Raw genomic sequence first — 15,575 nt, 5'->3', positions numbered from 1 at the left:
ATGACATTGTTCTCACTGGGACTGTGGGAGTGAGTCATGATGTATGTTTGCCGCCATTTGTTCGTGGCAGGGAGTAAAGTTCCCATTCGTCTGTGGTAATGTTTAACAGGCTGGTTTTGGGTGATATGATAGCTACAGTACACAACCGTCACACAAGAGGAAATAGCAGCAGCATCGTCAATAGTGTTCCTCCGCTCACAGCCTAGGGTGCAGTACCTGTCACAAATCCACAAAGTCATAGTGAGGTAAGTGAGATAGATACTGTAAAAAATCTGTATTTTGTTCAACAATAAATTCACCCAGTCAACATATTTCTGTGGGATATAGCAGCTCTGTGGTATCTAGCATATACAATAGGAGGACAAAGATTGCATATTACCATAAAGATATAATATAAGGAATGATTTATAGGATATCTTCGATTATTACAAGATATCGGGTTGAAAAGTTGCATGGAGATTACACAATACAAATGTTATAGTACATATCGGTGTGTAGCTCTTCAGTATATTTTCGGGGACTTACTGTACTTATTTTACTGAGATTGTATCTTCTCAAACTATACCGTAAGGATTAGAGAACAATTAGAGAACAAACTTTAGGGATGTGTTTTTCTTATTTGAGATAAGTCAATTTCATTTATATGAGAAGAACGTACTCTGAAGCGGAAAAACAGCTTCAATCACCTTGATTTATTTTTGGTACATTTAATCAGAGGTAGTAGATATTTATATTTGAATGACAAATTCATTACACAAAATAAATTCTGTTTTTCCTGCCAATTTAGAAAAGAAAGCGATCAAGATTACTGCCTTTGACTGCCAACATGGTGTGCATGATTGTATCTGTAACACACTGCCACATCCAATTCTGTAATGAATGAAGGTTTACCATCAACACATGTTCATTAATGTAGTTTTTATCTCACTCTCTTGTCTCTGTGTCATTTCAGCTTGGAACAATGGCTTGACTGTTTTCTGGAAAGTATGGGCAACCTCATCCCCTTGATACTGCTGGCCTGTGTGGCTCAGGGTGAGACTGTCATACCAACAAGGGCTCCACTTGGGTTAGATTCTTATATCAGAAGCCAGTCATTTGCCTGTGTATCCCCCCCCCCCCCCCCCACCACAATGTGCTTGATCATTGAACCCCTTGATATTAAACCCACAGGCACACTAATTAACTTCCTAATGATATATGTGCTCTGCATAATTCATTTCCTCAAAATGGCGGTGTTTCTTGTTAGTTGGAGGATATAGTGGTCAGGGACAAGAGTGTCACTGAATCCCATCTCAAATTAGAGCATGAAAATGTTCATTACTTCATTCATTCTCCCATAAAAGTATGAGCTATATAAGCTGCCCTAGATATTTCTCAGACCTAATTTCCCAAATGGATACATCATTTATGACTCCACACAGACCCTATCAGCTAACACAGTTAGCACTGCACAAACAACTTATACGTCACCCAGATTATTTGGAATTGAGCATATTATTTAATATTCCAAAATTGCACCAGACCCATTAATATTTTCCCCTTTACACCTCCCTTTATCAATGGAATTAAGTTGGGATGCACCACTGAAATTCAATTGGGGGATGACTTTTCTAAAGAAGGAGAGTAATGTAAATGCCTCACAGCAGAGCTTCTCTCTTCACAGACTATACAGTCTATCTATTCTTAATCAGGTACATGGTCTTGTTGGCTATTAAATCTAACATGGCACTTCAGCTGTTAATGTGTTTGTTTACCCATCCCAGCGCAGTGCTACTTATAGAGCGCACATCCGTTGCCTGCTGCTGCTATGGGCCCTAGTTTACACTGTCCTTTTTGTCTGTACTCTACTCTGTAAATCCTGGTTGCCCGAGCCAAATCCTGCTTGCCATCTGGATAGTTTTGCACAGATTTAGAGTTGCTCTCCTCATTTGGACCCACTGGTTTAACATGTTTGTCTGGAGCTGACAAGCATGTGACTAATGTTTTACCTCTGTCTGCATTCAAAAGATGTATATGCATATTTGGGGTAAGAAAGATAGAGATACGCTTGAGTAGGTCACATTTCAAAAGTCTTCTTGAGTCAGTTTTACGCAATGCTTTTTCGAGGATGAATCTTAGTCAGATCGTGCTTGTTTCTAACAGCCTCGCAATCAACCGAGACAGTCACACCTCATATACCATATCAGAGAGGGATTCAGTGGGATTCAAACACTGAAATGTGTCATTGGTTTCCATTATAACTCAATCATGATTTTATCACAACATCCCAATGTCACCCACATTCCCTGACAACCATGCTTCTGACGCCCATGTATCTGTCTGTCCCTGTTAGTGTTGAATTCCCAGACGCAGCTGAAGCCCAGAACCATCACTTTGCTGCGAGGTGACACGGCCCGGCTGATCTGCAGCACGGCTGAGCCCTGGCAGGTGATGGTGTGGATCCTCAACAGTGGCTCTGTGTTGACCATCTCAGCCCAGTACGGTATTCTCTCAAACAACCCCAATGTGAATGCCATTAACTGCTCCACCAGTCAGCTCTCCATCTGGGAATTTACACTGAATAGAGTCCAGCGCAGCCACCAGGGACAGGTGACCTGTGACCTCCAAAACATCCAGAGGCTAACTGCCGATCTGTTTGTTCAAGGTTTGTGTGCTTTTCTCATTCGGCTGTCCTTGAGGTGGCTTCCTACTGGCTGGCTGACAGTATTCAGTATGGCAGAGAAACAAAGGAGCCACAGTTACTGTACTGCAAAGGTTTTTCAAGAGAGGATTTCAAAAGGCAGCTGTGAAGTGAGATTTTAGTTTGTTATGGATTCTCTCTCTCTCTCTCTCCTTGTCTCTCACACATGTACGCACACTCACGTGTACATGCGCATACACACACAAAGAAAACAAAACAGATTTTGAAAACAATGGCAACGCCACTCGGGTGCTCCCGCCTCTTGCATCTCAGTGCAAGAGGCGTCACTACAGTACCTGGTTCGAATCCAGGCTGAATCACATCCGGCAGTGATTGGGAGTCCCAAAGGGCAGCGCACAATTGGCCCAGCGTCGTCTGGGTTTGGCCGGGGTAGGCCATCATTGTAAATAAGAATTTGACTTGCCTAGTTAAATAAAGGTTAAATAAAAAAAATGAAAGAAGGATGAATTTAACCTTGACTAGGAGAAGAAAAGCAGAATAAACAAAAAGTTGAACCTTATCCTTGATGATGCCACCCACACACTCCTAGAGACAAAAACTCAATGTATTCCTAAGTCATACTGGCTTGTTGTTTTAATTGAGAGCTTTTGTTTGAACTTGTTTGGGGTTTCATGCGTGAGGCAGATTTTCTCTCGTTTTTCTCACAGCTGCTGATTTGGTTGTTGGGCATCGATCCAGGTGTATATCAATGGAGGGAATTAATTTGGGGCCTGTCTCAGAGGTAGACTGCTGCATTAGCTGTTTTGATGGGCTGTATGACATTGTTGGAGTGTGTGGGATGGAAATCGATTGGGCCAGTTATAAATACAGGGTGGAGGGCACTCTCCTGAGCGCCAGTTATAAGAGGTGTCACTGCAGTACCTGGTTCGAATCCAGGCTGCATCACATCCGGCTGTGATTGGGAGTCCCATAGGACGGTGCACAATTGGCCCACCGTCGTCCGGGTTTGGCCGGGGTAGGCCGTCATTGTAAATAAGAATTTGTTCTTAAGTGACATGCCTAGTTAAATAAAGGTTCCATTTTTTTTATATATATATAATTATACACCAGCCAGGATTTAGTCTGTCATCCCTCACCTGATACGCACTCCTTCTATCCCTGTATTCCTCTATTGATCTATCCTTCTTTTGCTGTTTCCCTCTATCCCTGTTTCCCTTTTCCCCCTCTATCTCTCTTTCCATATGTTTCTCCATCACTGTTTCTCGACTTGTTAATGCAGATTAAGGGAGCCCCCCGCACCTCTCTGATTCAGAGGGGTTGGGTTAAATGCGGAAGACACATTTTGATTGAAAGCATTCAGTTGTACAACTGACCAGGTATCCCCTTTCCCTTTTCCCCTCTCTCCCTGTTTCCCTCTATCTCTCGTTTCATATTTCCCTCTATCCCTCTGTCCCTTTTGCCCTCTATCTCTCTTTTCCCGTTATCTCTCTTTTCCTGCTTCCTCGATCTCTCTTTTCCTGCTTCCTCTATCTCTCTCTCTTTTCCCCCTCTTCCTTTATCCCTGTATCCATTATTTTGTTCCATTAGGAGGATTTAAACCACTGTTATCTTCTAAGTTATAAGGGTGGTGTTTCACATAATGGATTTCCTAGACAGGCATGGTTTCCAAAGTATCACTGTCTGTGCTTTGAACTATTGGTTATCTTGTTCAGATATATTATGTTGATATATTTGGAGCAAGTTCATGGATGACTGAAAATACTCTTCTTGAACTTTTGTTTGGATCTTGAGAATATTACTGTTTTCCTTTTTGTTATTCAATTTCTTATTGTTGATGCAGTGCTTTGCGCCACTGTAACCTCAGTGCATTTCTCTGATTTGAAGTATGCAGATAAACTGTTCCACAAGGGCGAAGGTGTGGAGAGATTGAGTAACACATATTAATAGTGTTCAAAAGTCAAGGGCAGGATAAGAATCAGAGGTCCTCCTCAGATTTTGATGAAATTGTTATTTCTCCAAGCCAAAAGTATTCCAGTGAATCATCTCCGAGAGTTTTCTGGGGATGCCCTGCATGGAAAAGAATTACCACAGAGAATACTCAGCCAGAAATGAAGAAAGATGAAGAAAGATTACAACCCGTACATTGGGCCAGGATTCACCAGAACTGATAACCTGGTATGGACAGTAGCAATGCTAGGAGGTGTTGCTGATATCTTCTCTACATTTTTCACAAGTCCTATAATCTTATTATAAACTCCACTCATATTGGAAAGTTGGACCAAAGACAAATGGGTCGTAAACAAGAAAAGCTGTGAAATTAATAATTCATTTTGCGATAAAAACATAAATATTGTATTAATGATGTTTACTCTGCAACGTTTTAGCATAAAAATGAATGAGATGGTTATGATGATGATATGTAAAAAACAAACAAAAAAAAGATGATGATGACATTACACAATACAAGATATTCAGATATTCCCCTTTCCTCTCTCATTATTCAGCTAATTTCGCCCTGCTGCAAACTGAGAGCTCAGCTAAAAGCCTGAGCAAAGTCATCCATGCAAAAAGGAGGGAACAAAGCAATGACCCATTGCCTTCAATATATTACAGGATTCCTCCTTTATTGCCAATGCTACACATTATAACTGACATACACTGAGTATACCAAACATTAGGAACACCTTCCTAATATTGAGTTGGACACACCTACTACCATGCCCCGTTCAAAGGCACTTAAATATTTTGTCTTGCCCATTCACCTTCTAAATGGCACACATAAACAATCCATGTCTCCTCCCCTTCATCTACACTGATTTTAAGTGGATTTACAAGTGACATCAAGAGGGATCATAGCTTTCACCTGGATTCACCTGGTCAGTCTATGTCATAGAAGGAGCAGGTGTTCTTAATGTTTTATATACTCAGTGTATGTAACCACTACCCATTAACGATAGTGCATGGTGGATCAAGCCCTCCAGTGTGGATGCAGAGGATCTCAGAGACTTTGAATTAATTGTGCATCTAAGTGTTTTCCAGTTACCAGTCAGCAATTCTGCTGGTGATTTGTGGCCTGTTGGTCCAAATATACCATCGGAGGAGAGCCACAAATCTACACTGGAGACTGGCCCTTTGCTCTCCTCAGCCCTCCGTTCTAATTGTCCAATATGAATGTGATGTAAACACGCCCACACAGAACGTATACACACATACTGCTTGCAGACACACAAACAAACACACACATACATGAACGTACACACGCACGTGCACACACACACACACACACACACACACACACACACACACACACACACACACACACACACACACACACACACACACACACACACACACACGTAGACACACACACACGTAGACACACACACGTAGACACACACACACACACACGTAGACACACACACGCAGACACACACATTTTCTCTTGAACAAATCAATATGTCTGTATGTGGTTGATATAATATGAACAGAATGTGCTGTAAGGGCTAGAGCTGAGGATGAGGCCACTGGTGTAAATCAGAGACGAGTGAGTATGCCTTTGGTGATTGGCTGTTCATCAGAATAAATTCACTCACAGACACACAGACACACATACAAACACATGCATAACCACTAGTGCTGTTGGAACATACAATACTGCTAATCCGAGCAGAAAGTGCCCATACTTCTTCCAGATTAAATGCTGTCCCTCAGAGTTGCAATTTCCCTGCCGAGGGCCCTATTGAAAAAACCCAGCATCTTCTCAGGGAACAGTCACCAAGCCTGTCTAAGATGGCTAGGCTTACTGTGATTAACAAACCTTATGAAACCTTATTTCAGAGATCACTTAGATTGGAATGATGGGAGAGTAGCCTCATGTTGTGAGAGACTGACTATCTTTCTTCAAATGTATCAATCTTCCATCCATAATTAGTTGCAGTAGTTTATTAGTCCATGGAAGTGAGATGCTGCTTTCTTCTTCTGATCCCCATTACTTTACTGCACTGCTGAGATTCCTTTTACAGCCTTTCCAATAGGGGAGGCGGTGTGATCAAAGTTACACATCAACTTACAGTATATGACACCAAATCAAATGTGAAAATGCAGCCTATGACAAACGGGGGAGCCGTCATTGTGCACAAAACATTGAGAGCTTTGATCCTGAATCAACATAGACATGTAATTCGGTTAGACAAAGCGACAAAGTGTCAGTAATTATCTGTCTATCTATAGCAATTCTCTGCTGCGCCGTCTGCCTTTCACTCTGCCAGACAATAGACTTCACAGACGATATCGCCCAGTCTAAGTGGCTTATTTGGTTGCCAGTGTATGAGAGGGGGAAAGAGGCATTCTCCCATCAGCCAATTGAGACCTCGAGGCACACGATCAATCATTTAGGAAGAGTAAGAAGCCTCTATAAGTGAGCAGGTCAATTGCGATCGGAGAATCCCTATCAGTCTCAGGATACACTTGTCATGCATACAGTATACACGCAGACAGAGTACTGCACACAGCGCCTTCCTGTAATCCATAAACGTGACCAAACCTGATAAATACCACGCACTCTCGCAAAATAGCACAATGGACTAGAATGACCTGGTAAACTGTAAAAAAATACATACAGTATCCTAAAACATTTACAATTTTCTTTCCAGAGAGAGGTAATGTGGCCATCACAGGGGGGAACGTGACTGTGCTGAAGGGGGAAGAGATCCTGTTCCGGTGTCTGGCTGTAGGCTGGTACCCAGAGCCTAGTCTGACTTGGCTGGTGAATGGCAGAGAGGTGGACCAGGGTCAGTACAACATCAGCACTGAAAGGCCTGTTGATGCGGATGGGCTCTACAACCTGACCAGTAACCTCAGTGTCCAGGCAGCAGAGAGCTCTCATGTGGAGTGCCTAGCCTCTGTCTCTGCCCTCCCCACGCCCGAGGCCAGCAGTGTACGTCTGACTGTGGGTGAGAAACATAAACGCTCTCTCTCGCTCTCACTCTTTCTCTCTACTCTGAGCTGGGGTTTGTCTATGTCCACATATTCATCAGTGAAAGCAGACGGTGGGGAGTTGTTATTGGTGATGAGAGAAATTACAAGAAAGGCATCGCAGGATAGACACGAGGCTTTTATCACCATTGAAGTGGAGCAAAGTGTTCCCAATCTCTCTGAAGTCATCCTACATAAATAGAGTATTGGGAGCTGCAGGATTTGCTGCGTTCACTGAGTTTCCCCTCTGTGGTTTGGGTAGTCTTGAAATACATTCAATAGCGTAAACAAAAGACAAGGCACTCTCCCTGCCACAATCACAGCAAACCCTGATAATAGTCTACTGATTAAAATATTAATTGAAGAATGCACATTTTCAGCTTCTTTGGGACTAAACCTCATAAATGACCTTATTTTTTTAGTTGCAGAGGTGGGGGTGGAGAATGTATGCGACGACTGCGCTGTTCTAATCGCAGTAACAGCCTCCGTGTCCGCCGTGCTCCTGCTCCTGCTGCTAAGCATCTGCATTGTCCTCTGTTACAGACGGAGGAGAAGAGCAAGTAAGCGCCTTTCTTTTCTTTTTATACGGCTCAGTGAAAAATGTCCACCCCCCCACCCCACCCGCACAGGAACAATGATTAAAGTATAATAAAGGAGTTAGGCTGTCACACGTAGTGATTCTGCAGTGTGCCCCACGCCTGCATCGGCAAGGTCATGGGTTTTTGAACCCATACAGAACTTCAACTGTCAGCAGAATGCTCCAGATCTAAAGTGCTGGCTTTGGCCTAACCCCCCACCTGTCCATAAAACACAGGAGCACTACCATGGAGAGATAGTTGTCCAGGAGAGACACACTGGACACAGCACCTCCTGGTGATCACTCTATGGAAATGCAGTTATTCTGTCACTAAGTAATACAGGTAGACAGACTCATGAATATGGGTGAGAATTACATTAGGCAGGAGTTAGCCAATCATATTTTGTTTATTTTTCATTTGCTAGGTTGAATAATCTGAGAGTTATGTCAATCATCAAACAGACTTATGATCTGGTGTTACATATACCAAGACTGATTCATTATGACTCTAATAGGGGTCACAATCCACAAACTTGCCTCTGAAGTGACCCCCAAAAATCTTCAACTTCCTACCCCTGGAATTAATGTCTTTCTAGGTTACCAGCAACCAGTGAATAGAAGGTTTTGTGAGTCTTTGGCGGCTGTAGGATTAGAGATGGTTGGTGAGGAGTTTCTGGAGAGCCATCTCAGAGGTGATCGTTGTTGTGGGCGACGAGGTTGCCATCTGGCTGTTGTGTGAGATAACAAAACTTGCCCCTGAGTCATACATTAGCCTGCTCTAATCCCTGTAACTGATTTCAGACCACTGCAAATCAGGGCCGTTATTTGGCAGTTGTAGGATTATCTTAATAAGGCAGGTGTGCCCTCTTAAGTACATTTACAGTATTCACCCAATAGTCTGGTATCTTTTCACTGTCCTTGATTTGGTCCGGTTCCTTTCCCGCCGCTTTCCTTATTGTAAATCTCAGGGAGCAAAGCCTCAAATCAACATAATCAGGAATTTTCACTTTTAAGAAAATGGCATGGCTCCAATCAGTCCTGCTCCCTGAACTAATGCAACACACTTGAAAAGTAATGTATGCATTGCAATTATTCAGACAGAATGTGGATGAAATATATTCACCTTAATAACTTTGAACAGTGTGGGTTTAAAACAATAAAGGCCGAGGCAATTTCTCCTCCGGTAAAAGAGTCTGGTTTATCCTTTTCCTGGGCCGGCACCATCTGTACCGCCATTGTTATAGGATTGTTTCGGCTCTGGCCATGACCTTGGGCTAAGAAAGGTAATGATGCTGTGTGATAATGTTCATTAACAATCAGCTCAGGCTTTCACTCTAACATTTCTAAAGTGACCTCAGGCTACAGTGAGTGTGTGCTGGCCCAAAACGAGTGAACGCTGCATTTACAGCTGTCATACACTCTTAGAAAAAAAGATGCTATCTAGAACTTTAAAGGGTTCTTTGGCTGTCCCTATAGAAGAACCATTTGAAGAACCCTTTTTGGTTGCAGGTAGAACCCTTTCTTCATGGAACCCAAAAAGGTTCTACCTGAAAGCAAAAAGGGTTTTTACCTGGAACCAAAAAGGCTTCTCATATTGGTACAGCTGAAGAACCCTTTTGGAACATTTTTTTCTAAAAATGTATTTTGGAGCTTCAGACACAGCAAACTAAATGATGTCGTGGTCTATGAAACCACATGCAAGCTCAGGATTACTGTATTTGTCTAGATTGAGCATTGAGACAGTGAAAATCCTGTATGATAGCCATAATGTAAGATCACATAAGATCATGACATGTATTTTTCTGTATTTGGTTGTCTTTCAGAATCAAGCCTACCGGAGGCAATAAGGTGAGAGTTTAATGCTCTTTGTGCCATTATTTCTAACCTCTCAACCTGCTTGTTAATGTGGGACTATACAGTGTTTGAAACGGTACAGATCTTTATTTTTATTGGCGAGAGCTGACAAATGAAGATCCAGGATCAAATGTGGCTACTTTCGAGGATGTGACTAACCATCCATAAAACAATTTATGGAAAACATTTGCGAGAGGGAACTAATACAGTCTCATCCTATTGATACAAAATTCCATTAGTCCTTTACACAAGTTACTGCTGGGACTCAGCATAAATCAGTAAATAAATCAACCCAAAGGCATGTATTTATATGGCTCTGAGTCTACCTTGTGTCTGAGAAGAGACTGGGATTTTATAGTTCATTAAATAAAGAATTGAGAATAATTTGGAACATTAGATGGTTATTAGATTATAACATCGACATTAAGACTGGAACTCTAGTTTACTCAAAAATATCCACATGGCAGTCAATGAAACAGAAAACAATACATACACGATAACACATTCAAGTTGAACTCACAAGTGAAACTCATGACAATATGTACATTCAGGAGACTCAAATTAATTTGCATAGGTATGGAATGTGCGACACCCTGGCCTGTGGAATTGAAAGCAGATGTATACTGTTGGTGGAGCTGCCTGACACTTGTCTTCGGCAGGCAGGTAATCAGTCTCTGAACGGGGACTTGAAGCCCAGGCACAGTTTCTCTCTTCTCTCATGAAGTGAGGGCATATGCCGTGCCAAGGATGATTCTGCAAGCATGCTTCTGTATTCGCTCAAGTTTGATTTGATTTGAGTTGGTCAGAGAGGGCTTGAGTCAAGGAGCTGTGCCAAACTGGTGCGGCATACTCTAGGGAGGGTCAAACATAGCTAGTAGATTTGTCAGCAGTTTTAATGTCCCTAATGATACCATTTTACTATTGAAGCAGTGAACACGCTGACAGAAGAGTTGTTAAGTCTAAATAAATTGAATAATGATAATGGCTTTCTTTTTTCATAGGTATCAGCAGATTTCAATGGGGAAATAAACACTAAAGCCTGTACACTGCAGTCACAAGAGAAGACAATTTATTGTACCAACATAAAGCTCACAAAACTGTTGCTTCTTTCAAGGTTACACCATTTTCCTGCTGTAGGAGACTGAGATCTGTAGGAATAGGTCATATTTTCCTTTGGGCTTTTCCTCTTGGTTTCCACAGGATAGACGAATCAAAGAGCGGGAGAAGCGCCGTTGCCGAGGCGACCGGGGGGGAGGTCAACCTGGGATACACCACAGAGGGCCACTCAGGTGAGAGTCAGGGTGACAAATACCCCTGTTCCTCATTAGGACACATTATCTTCAACATCTAATGAGATTAGTGAGGTAGGTAGGCATAGAAAATCAGAATGGATAGGCTATTCTATTTTATCTGTGATTTTTAGAATTTGTTAAAAGTATTATAGGCTACTAACAGCATTAGAGGCTATAATTGATTATGATGTAATAATAACGCCATGTTCTATGTTGGAGCCGCTGTACTATACTTCTTCCCCTGAGCATAATGTGGTAATGTGAAATGGTCAGAGGGGATGTCAGGTCAGGTAAACGCCTGTTTCTCACTCGACAGACGCTGGCCGCAGTGACCTCATCGTCACTGGGGAAACCCACAGCCAGATGAACTCCATCAGCGCTCACAAGGTAAGGAGAGGGAGAGAGGGCAACTTACTGCAGCTGAATAATGCAGAGTCAGTCTCCATACTGCAGCCGGAGTCCCTGACACCTCCCAGGCTCTCACATTGACGGGGACTGCAGGGACTGCCCAGATCGTCTTCCCCTAGCCGGAGGACAGTTAACTTTTAATGGCTGCATGGCATCCTATTCGCTATAGAATGCACTAGTTTTGACCAGGGCCCATGATTCACTCATAATACACCCACTGTACTGTATATGATAACAGGCTAACTAACTGACTGTTCTGTATATGATAACAGGCTAACTAACTGACTGTTCTGTATATGATAACAGGCTAACTAACTGACTGTACTGTATATGATAACAGGCTAACTAACTGACTGTACTGTATATGATAACAGGCTAACTGACTGACTGTACTGTATATGATAACAGGCTAACTAACTGACTGTACTGTATATGATAACAGGCTAACTAACTGACTGTACTGTATATGATAACAGGCTAACTAACTGACTGTACTGTATATGATAACAGGCTAACTAACTGACTGTTCTGTATATAACAGGCTAACTAACTGACTGTTCTGTATATGATAACAGGCTAACTAACTGACTGTACTGTATATGATAACAGGCTAACTGACTGACTGTTCTGTATATGATAACAGGCTAACTGACTGACTGTACTGTATATGATAACAGGCTAACTGACTGACTGTACTGTATATGATAACAGGCTAACTAACTGACTGTTCTGTATATAACAGGCTAACTAACTGACTGTACTGTATATGATAACAGGCTAACTAACTGACTGTTCTGTATATGATAACAGGCTAACTAACTGACTGTACTGTATATGATAACAGGCTAACTAACTGACTGTTCTGTATATGATAACAGGCTAACTAACTGACTGTTCTGTATATGATAACAGGCTAACTGACTGACTGTTCTGTATATGATAACAGGCTAACTAACTGACTGTACTGTATATGATAACAGGCTAACTAACTGACTGTACTGTATATGATAACAGGCTAACTGACTGACTGTACTGTATATGATAACAGGCTAACTGACTGACTGTACTGTATATGATAACAGGCTAACTGACTGACTGTACTGTATATGATAACAGGCTAACTAACTCACTGTACTGTATATGATAACAGGCTAACTGACTGTTCAAAATGTATATTAAAGTTAGTCAATAATATATTGGATATTAGTTAATCAATGTTGATGAGCCAATGGAGCTTCTTAGATGGTTTTATAAAGATTGTTAAGAAATAACACCAGTAACTGATTGGAATATTGATCAAAGGAATGTTCAGAGTTGTTGCATGATCAGTAATGGTGATGGGAGAACGATATGGCAACCACACTCTCCTTGCCTTGTCCTTCAAGTAGCTTTGCACAAGGTCAAAAGTTCAACTGTCACAAAATATTCACATTTTTTATATTCCAGATCCCAGATGTTGTCTCTTCCAGTAACTTCTCGCTAACCAACAGTCAGAGTAATGCCTCAACTGCCCACTGTGGAGATGGTTCCAAGACTGTCAGAAGAATAACTACGGTGTGATTGTCGTATGGGGTCCAAACAAGATATGCTGGATATTTCTGTTACATTAGTGTAACATTGCCAATTATGCTACACAACATGCTTTTCATTAAATGTATCACACTTTATTGTACATACTGTAGGTATATTCACTTGATGTAAACTTTTTTTTACATTTTTGTACTGTCAATGCATATTGAGGATACCTAATCCCATGGAATTAACTCTCACCACATTGTTTTTGGGATCACACAGACCAAGGCATCAGATGACTTACTCTCTCATACGTTCTCACTCACATATTCTTCCCAGGTTTTAGGAGGAGTTAACAACTATCCACCAGCTATAGTGATATGGATTAAGAAACCCAATAGCCTGGACCCCACTGAGTCATGGGTTCCTCATTGAGATCTGTTGTGTAAGCCTATGTTAATCCTCCTGTCAACAGTTACATGGCCAACTCACCATCATCACAATGCTCAGCTAGGTTTCACATTTTCATAGGTGACAGGGTTCGGAAAAGATAAAGCACGGGACAATTTTCGGTGATATAGTGGCATGGTTTCAAGACCTCCTTGTAAGTAGATGTTATTCCGGCAAATACATGGGTCTGTATTGACCAATCATCACAATGGTCCATGATAAGGCCTGGGAAGTGAGTGACAGCAGGTGTTCTAGTGGCATTTTCCTCCAGTTGAGGTGTTATAGGATAGGGATACCTTCCTGTGTTCATTGATGAATGATGCCAACATTAATAATGTATGCCATCCCTTCCTGTGAAAATGGATACAAGTGACTTTCAACAAAAAGGAAGACAAAAATAGCTTTTTATTACATGAGATATGTAAACTTTCTCTTCAAAAGCTGCCTATGATATAAAAAATAAAGCATGTCCTATATTATTTGAGAGGAAAGATATGTTACGCAATACGACCATGCTGGATGGAACTCAAGGGATTCAATAATGTATGTATTCAATACACACTACTGGCATTAATAGGAAGACCATTCACTGTCTCTATCTACCCCTGAATAGAGTTAAGCAACTAAGGAGCAACCAAACCCCAGTTAACTTGCAGAGCCACAGTGTTTGGTCAGTCATTGTCCCTCACAAAGGCGGAACCAGGTTGTCATAATATGTTTAATCTGAAAGAGCCATTTTCACCAACAATAGCTAGTCCGAGAACCTTGTTCCCCCCTCTTCCCTTTTCTTCATATAATCATTTTGACAGCTACGTAATCCAATATGTGTCAGCACCTCTCCCCTCGCCTCCTTATATCTCTAACTCAATGAATTCCCTTTTCAGTAGAGGAAACGGCTACAACAGCCATGGAAAAGCTAGGAGTGGTATGCTGCTGCTGCTCCTGTGAGAGAGAGGCTCAGCAATGCATTGGAATGTGGATATTGTTACAGAAGGGATGATATCACATTTGCATTTTATAATGGTAAAGGAGAATAGTCGCGAGTGGCAGAGGTATATGAACCTGTCATAGCAATTCTATAGTCAGACTGGCGTTACTGTCACTTACAGAGCCGGCATGCGTAAAAATAATGACATGCCTATGACTTCTATCTCAGAGGTCGAGGCACTTGATTTGTTACATCTTTTAACAGCATGGGGGTGGAAAGTGGCAAGGAATGCAATCAGTGGCTTATGCTTTGTGAATAAAAAACACGCAGACATCTCAGTGTATTTATGCATTCTTATAGACCCATTTAGCACATTGATTTGACTTGTCAGTGTCTGTGACCTTGGTGGAGAAGAAGGGGCCTGAAACACCACAGAGCAAAATGTTTGGGCCCTGACCTTAATACCTCTTTATATGCAGATTGTGGTCTTCTAGTCTAATTTGTCTATCTGTAAATGGTACAGTAATTGTATCTGTGCGGCCTGCAGCTGGAAGATTCCACTTGGTGTCAGAGAGTGAGTGACAACTTTTAATAGAAAGTAAATGAAAGCAATAACATCCTTATTGGGTGGTGTTTTGTTCACTGCAATTCTATTTCACCAGATGGGTGATAGTACAGATCTTCTCCTTAAAAATCCCATAATGCCTGTGCCTGAGAGGAAAGTGGCCTAGCCCTAACGTGTTTGTCCCAGCCTTCTGTTTTTCCACACCAAACGCCTGCCGTGCCGTCAAAGCGGCGGCTATTAAATAAATTAAACATCTTCCAGTGGGTTCACAAAGAGGGGCATGATATGAGAGGCCTATTACATGACTCTGTTCTGTGTTTTGTTTTCCAGACTAATGTTACACTCCCTGGAGCTCACTTGAGCTCCAAGGTTTT

General features: G+C 41.8%; 1 protein-coding gene across 1 annotated transcript; it reads left to right on the top strand.

The window, feature by feature from the left end:
- Positions 1-100: 100 nt before the first annotated feature.
- Positions 101-14,969, top strand: igsf5b (immunoglobulin superfamily, member 5b). The gene is made up of 9 exons (XM_029715430.1): positions 101-245; positions 953-1,032; positions 2,333-2,644; positions 7,294-7,593; positions 8,038-8,175; positions 10,016-10,040; positions 11,247-11,335; positions 11,655-11,725; positions 13,193-14,969. Exons 2-9 carry the CDS (start codon positions 987-989, stop codon positions 13,304-13,306), a joined length of 1,095 nt encoding a protein of 364 aa, XP_029571290.1. The 5' UTR covers positions 101-245; positions 953-986; the 3' UTR covers positions 13,307-14,969.
- Positions 14,970-15,575: the final 606 nt, after the last annotated feature.

This window comes from Salmo trutta, chromosome 26 (genome assembly GCF_901001165.1).
Source record: "Salmo trutta chromosome 26, fSalTru1.1, whole genome shotgun sequence".
In the NCBI taxonomy this organism is placed as follows: Eukaryota; Metazoa; Chordata; class Actinopteri; order Salmoniformes; family Salmonidae; genus Salmo; species Salmo trutta.
This window is presented reverse-complemented; position numbering and strand designations above follow the sequence as displayed.

Coding starts and splice junctions, on each gene's coding strand:
- igsf5b (XM_029715430.1), top strand. CDS start 987: ATGGGCAACCTCATCCCCTTGATACTGCTGGCCTGTGTGGCTCAGG. Junction 10,041..11,246: donor AGCCTACCGGAGGCAATAAG/GTGAGAGTTTAA, acceptor TGGTTTCCACAG/GATAGACGAATCAAAGAGCG. Junction 11,336..11,654: donor CACCACAGAGGGCCACTCAG/GTGAGAGTCAGG, acceptor CTCACTCGACAG/ACGCTGGCCGCAGTGACCTC.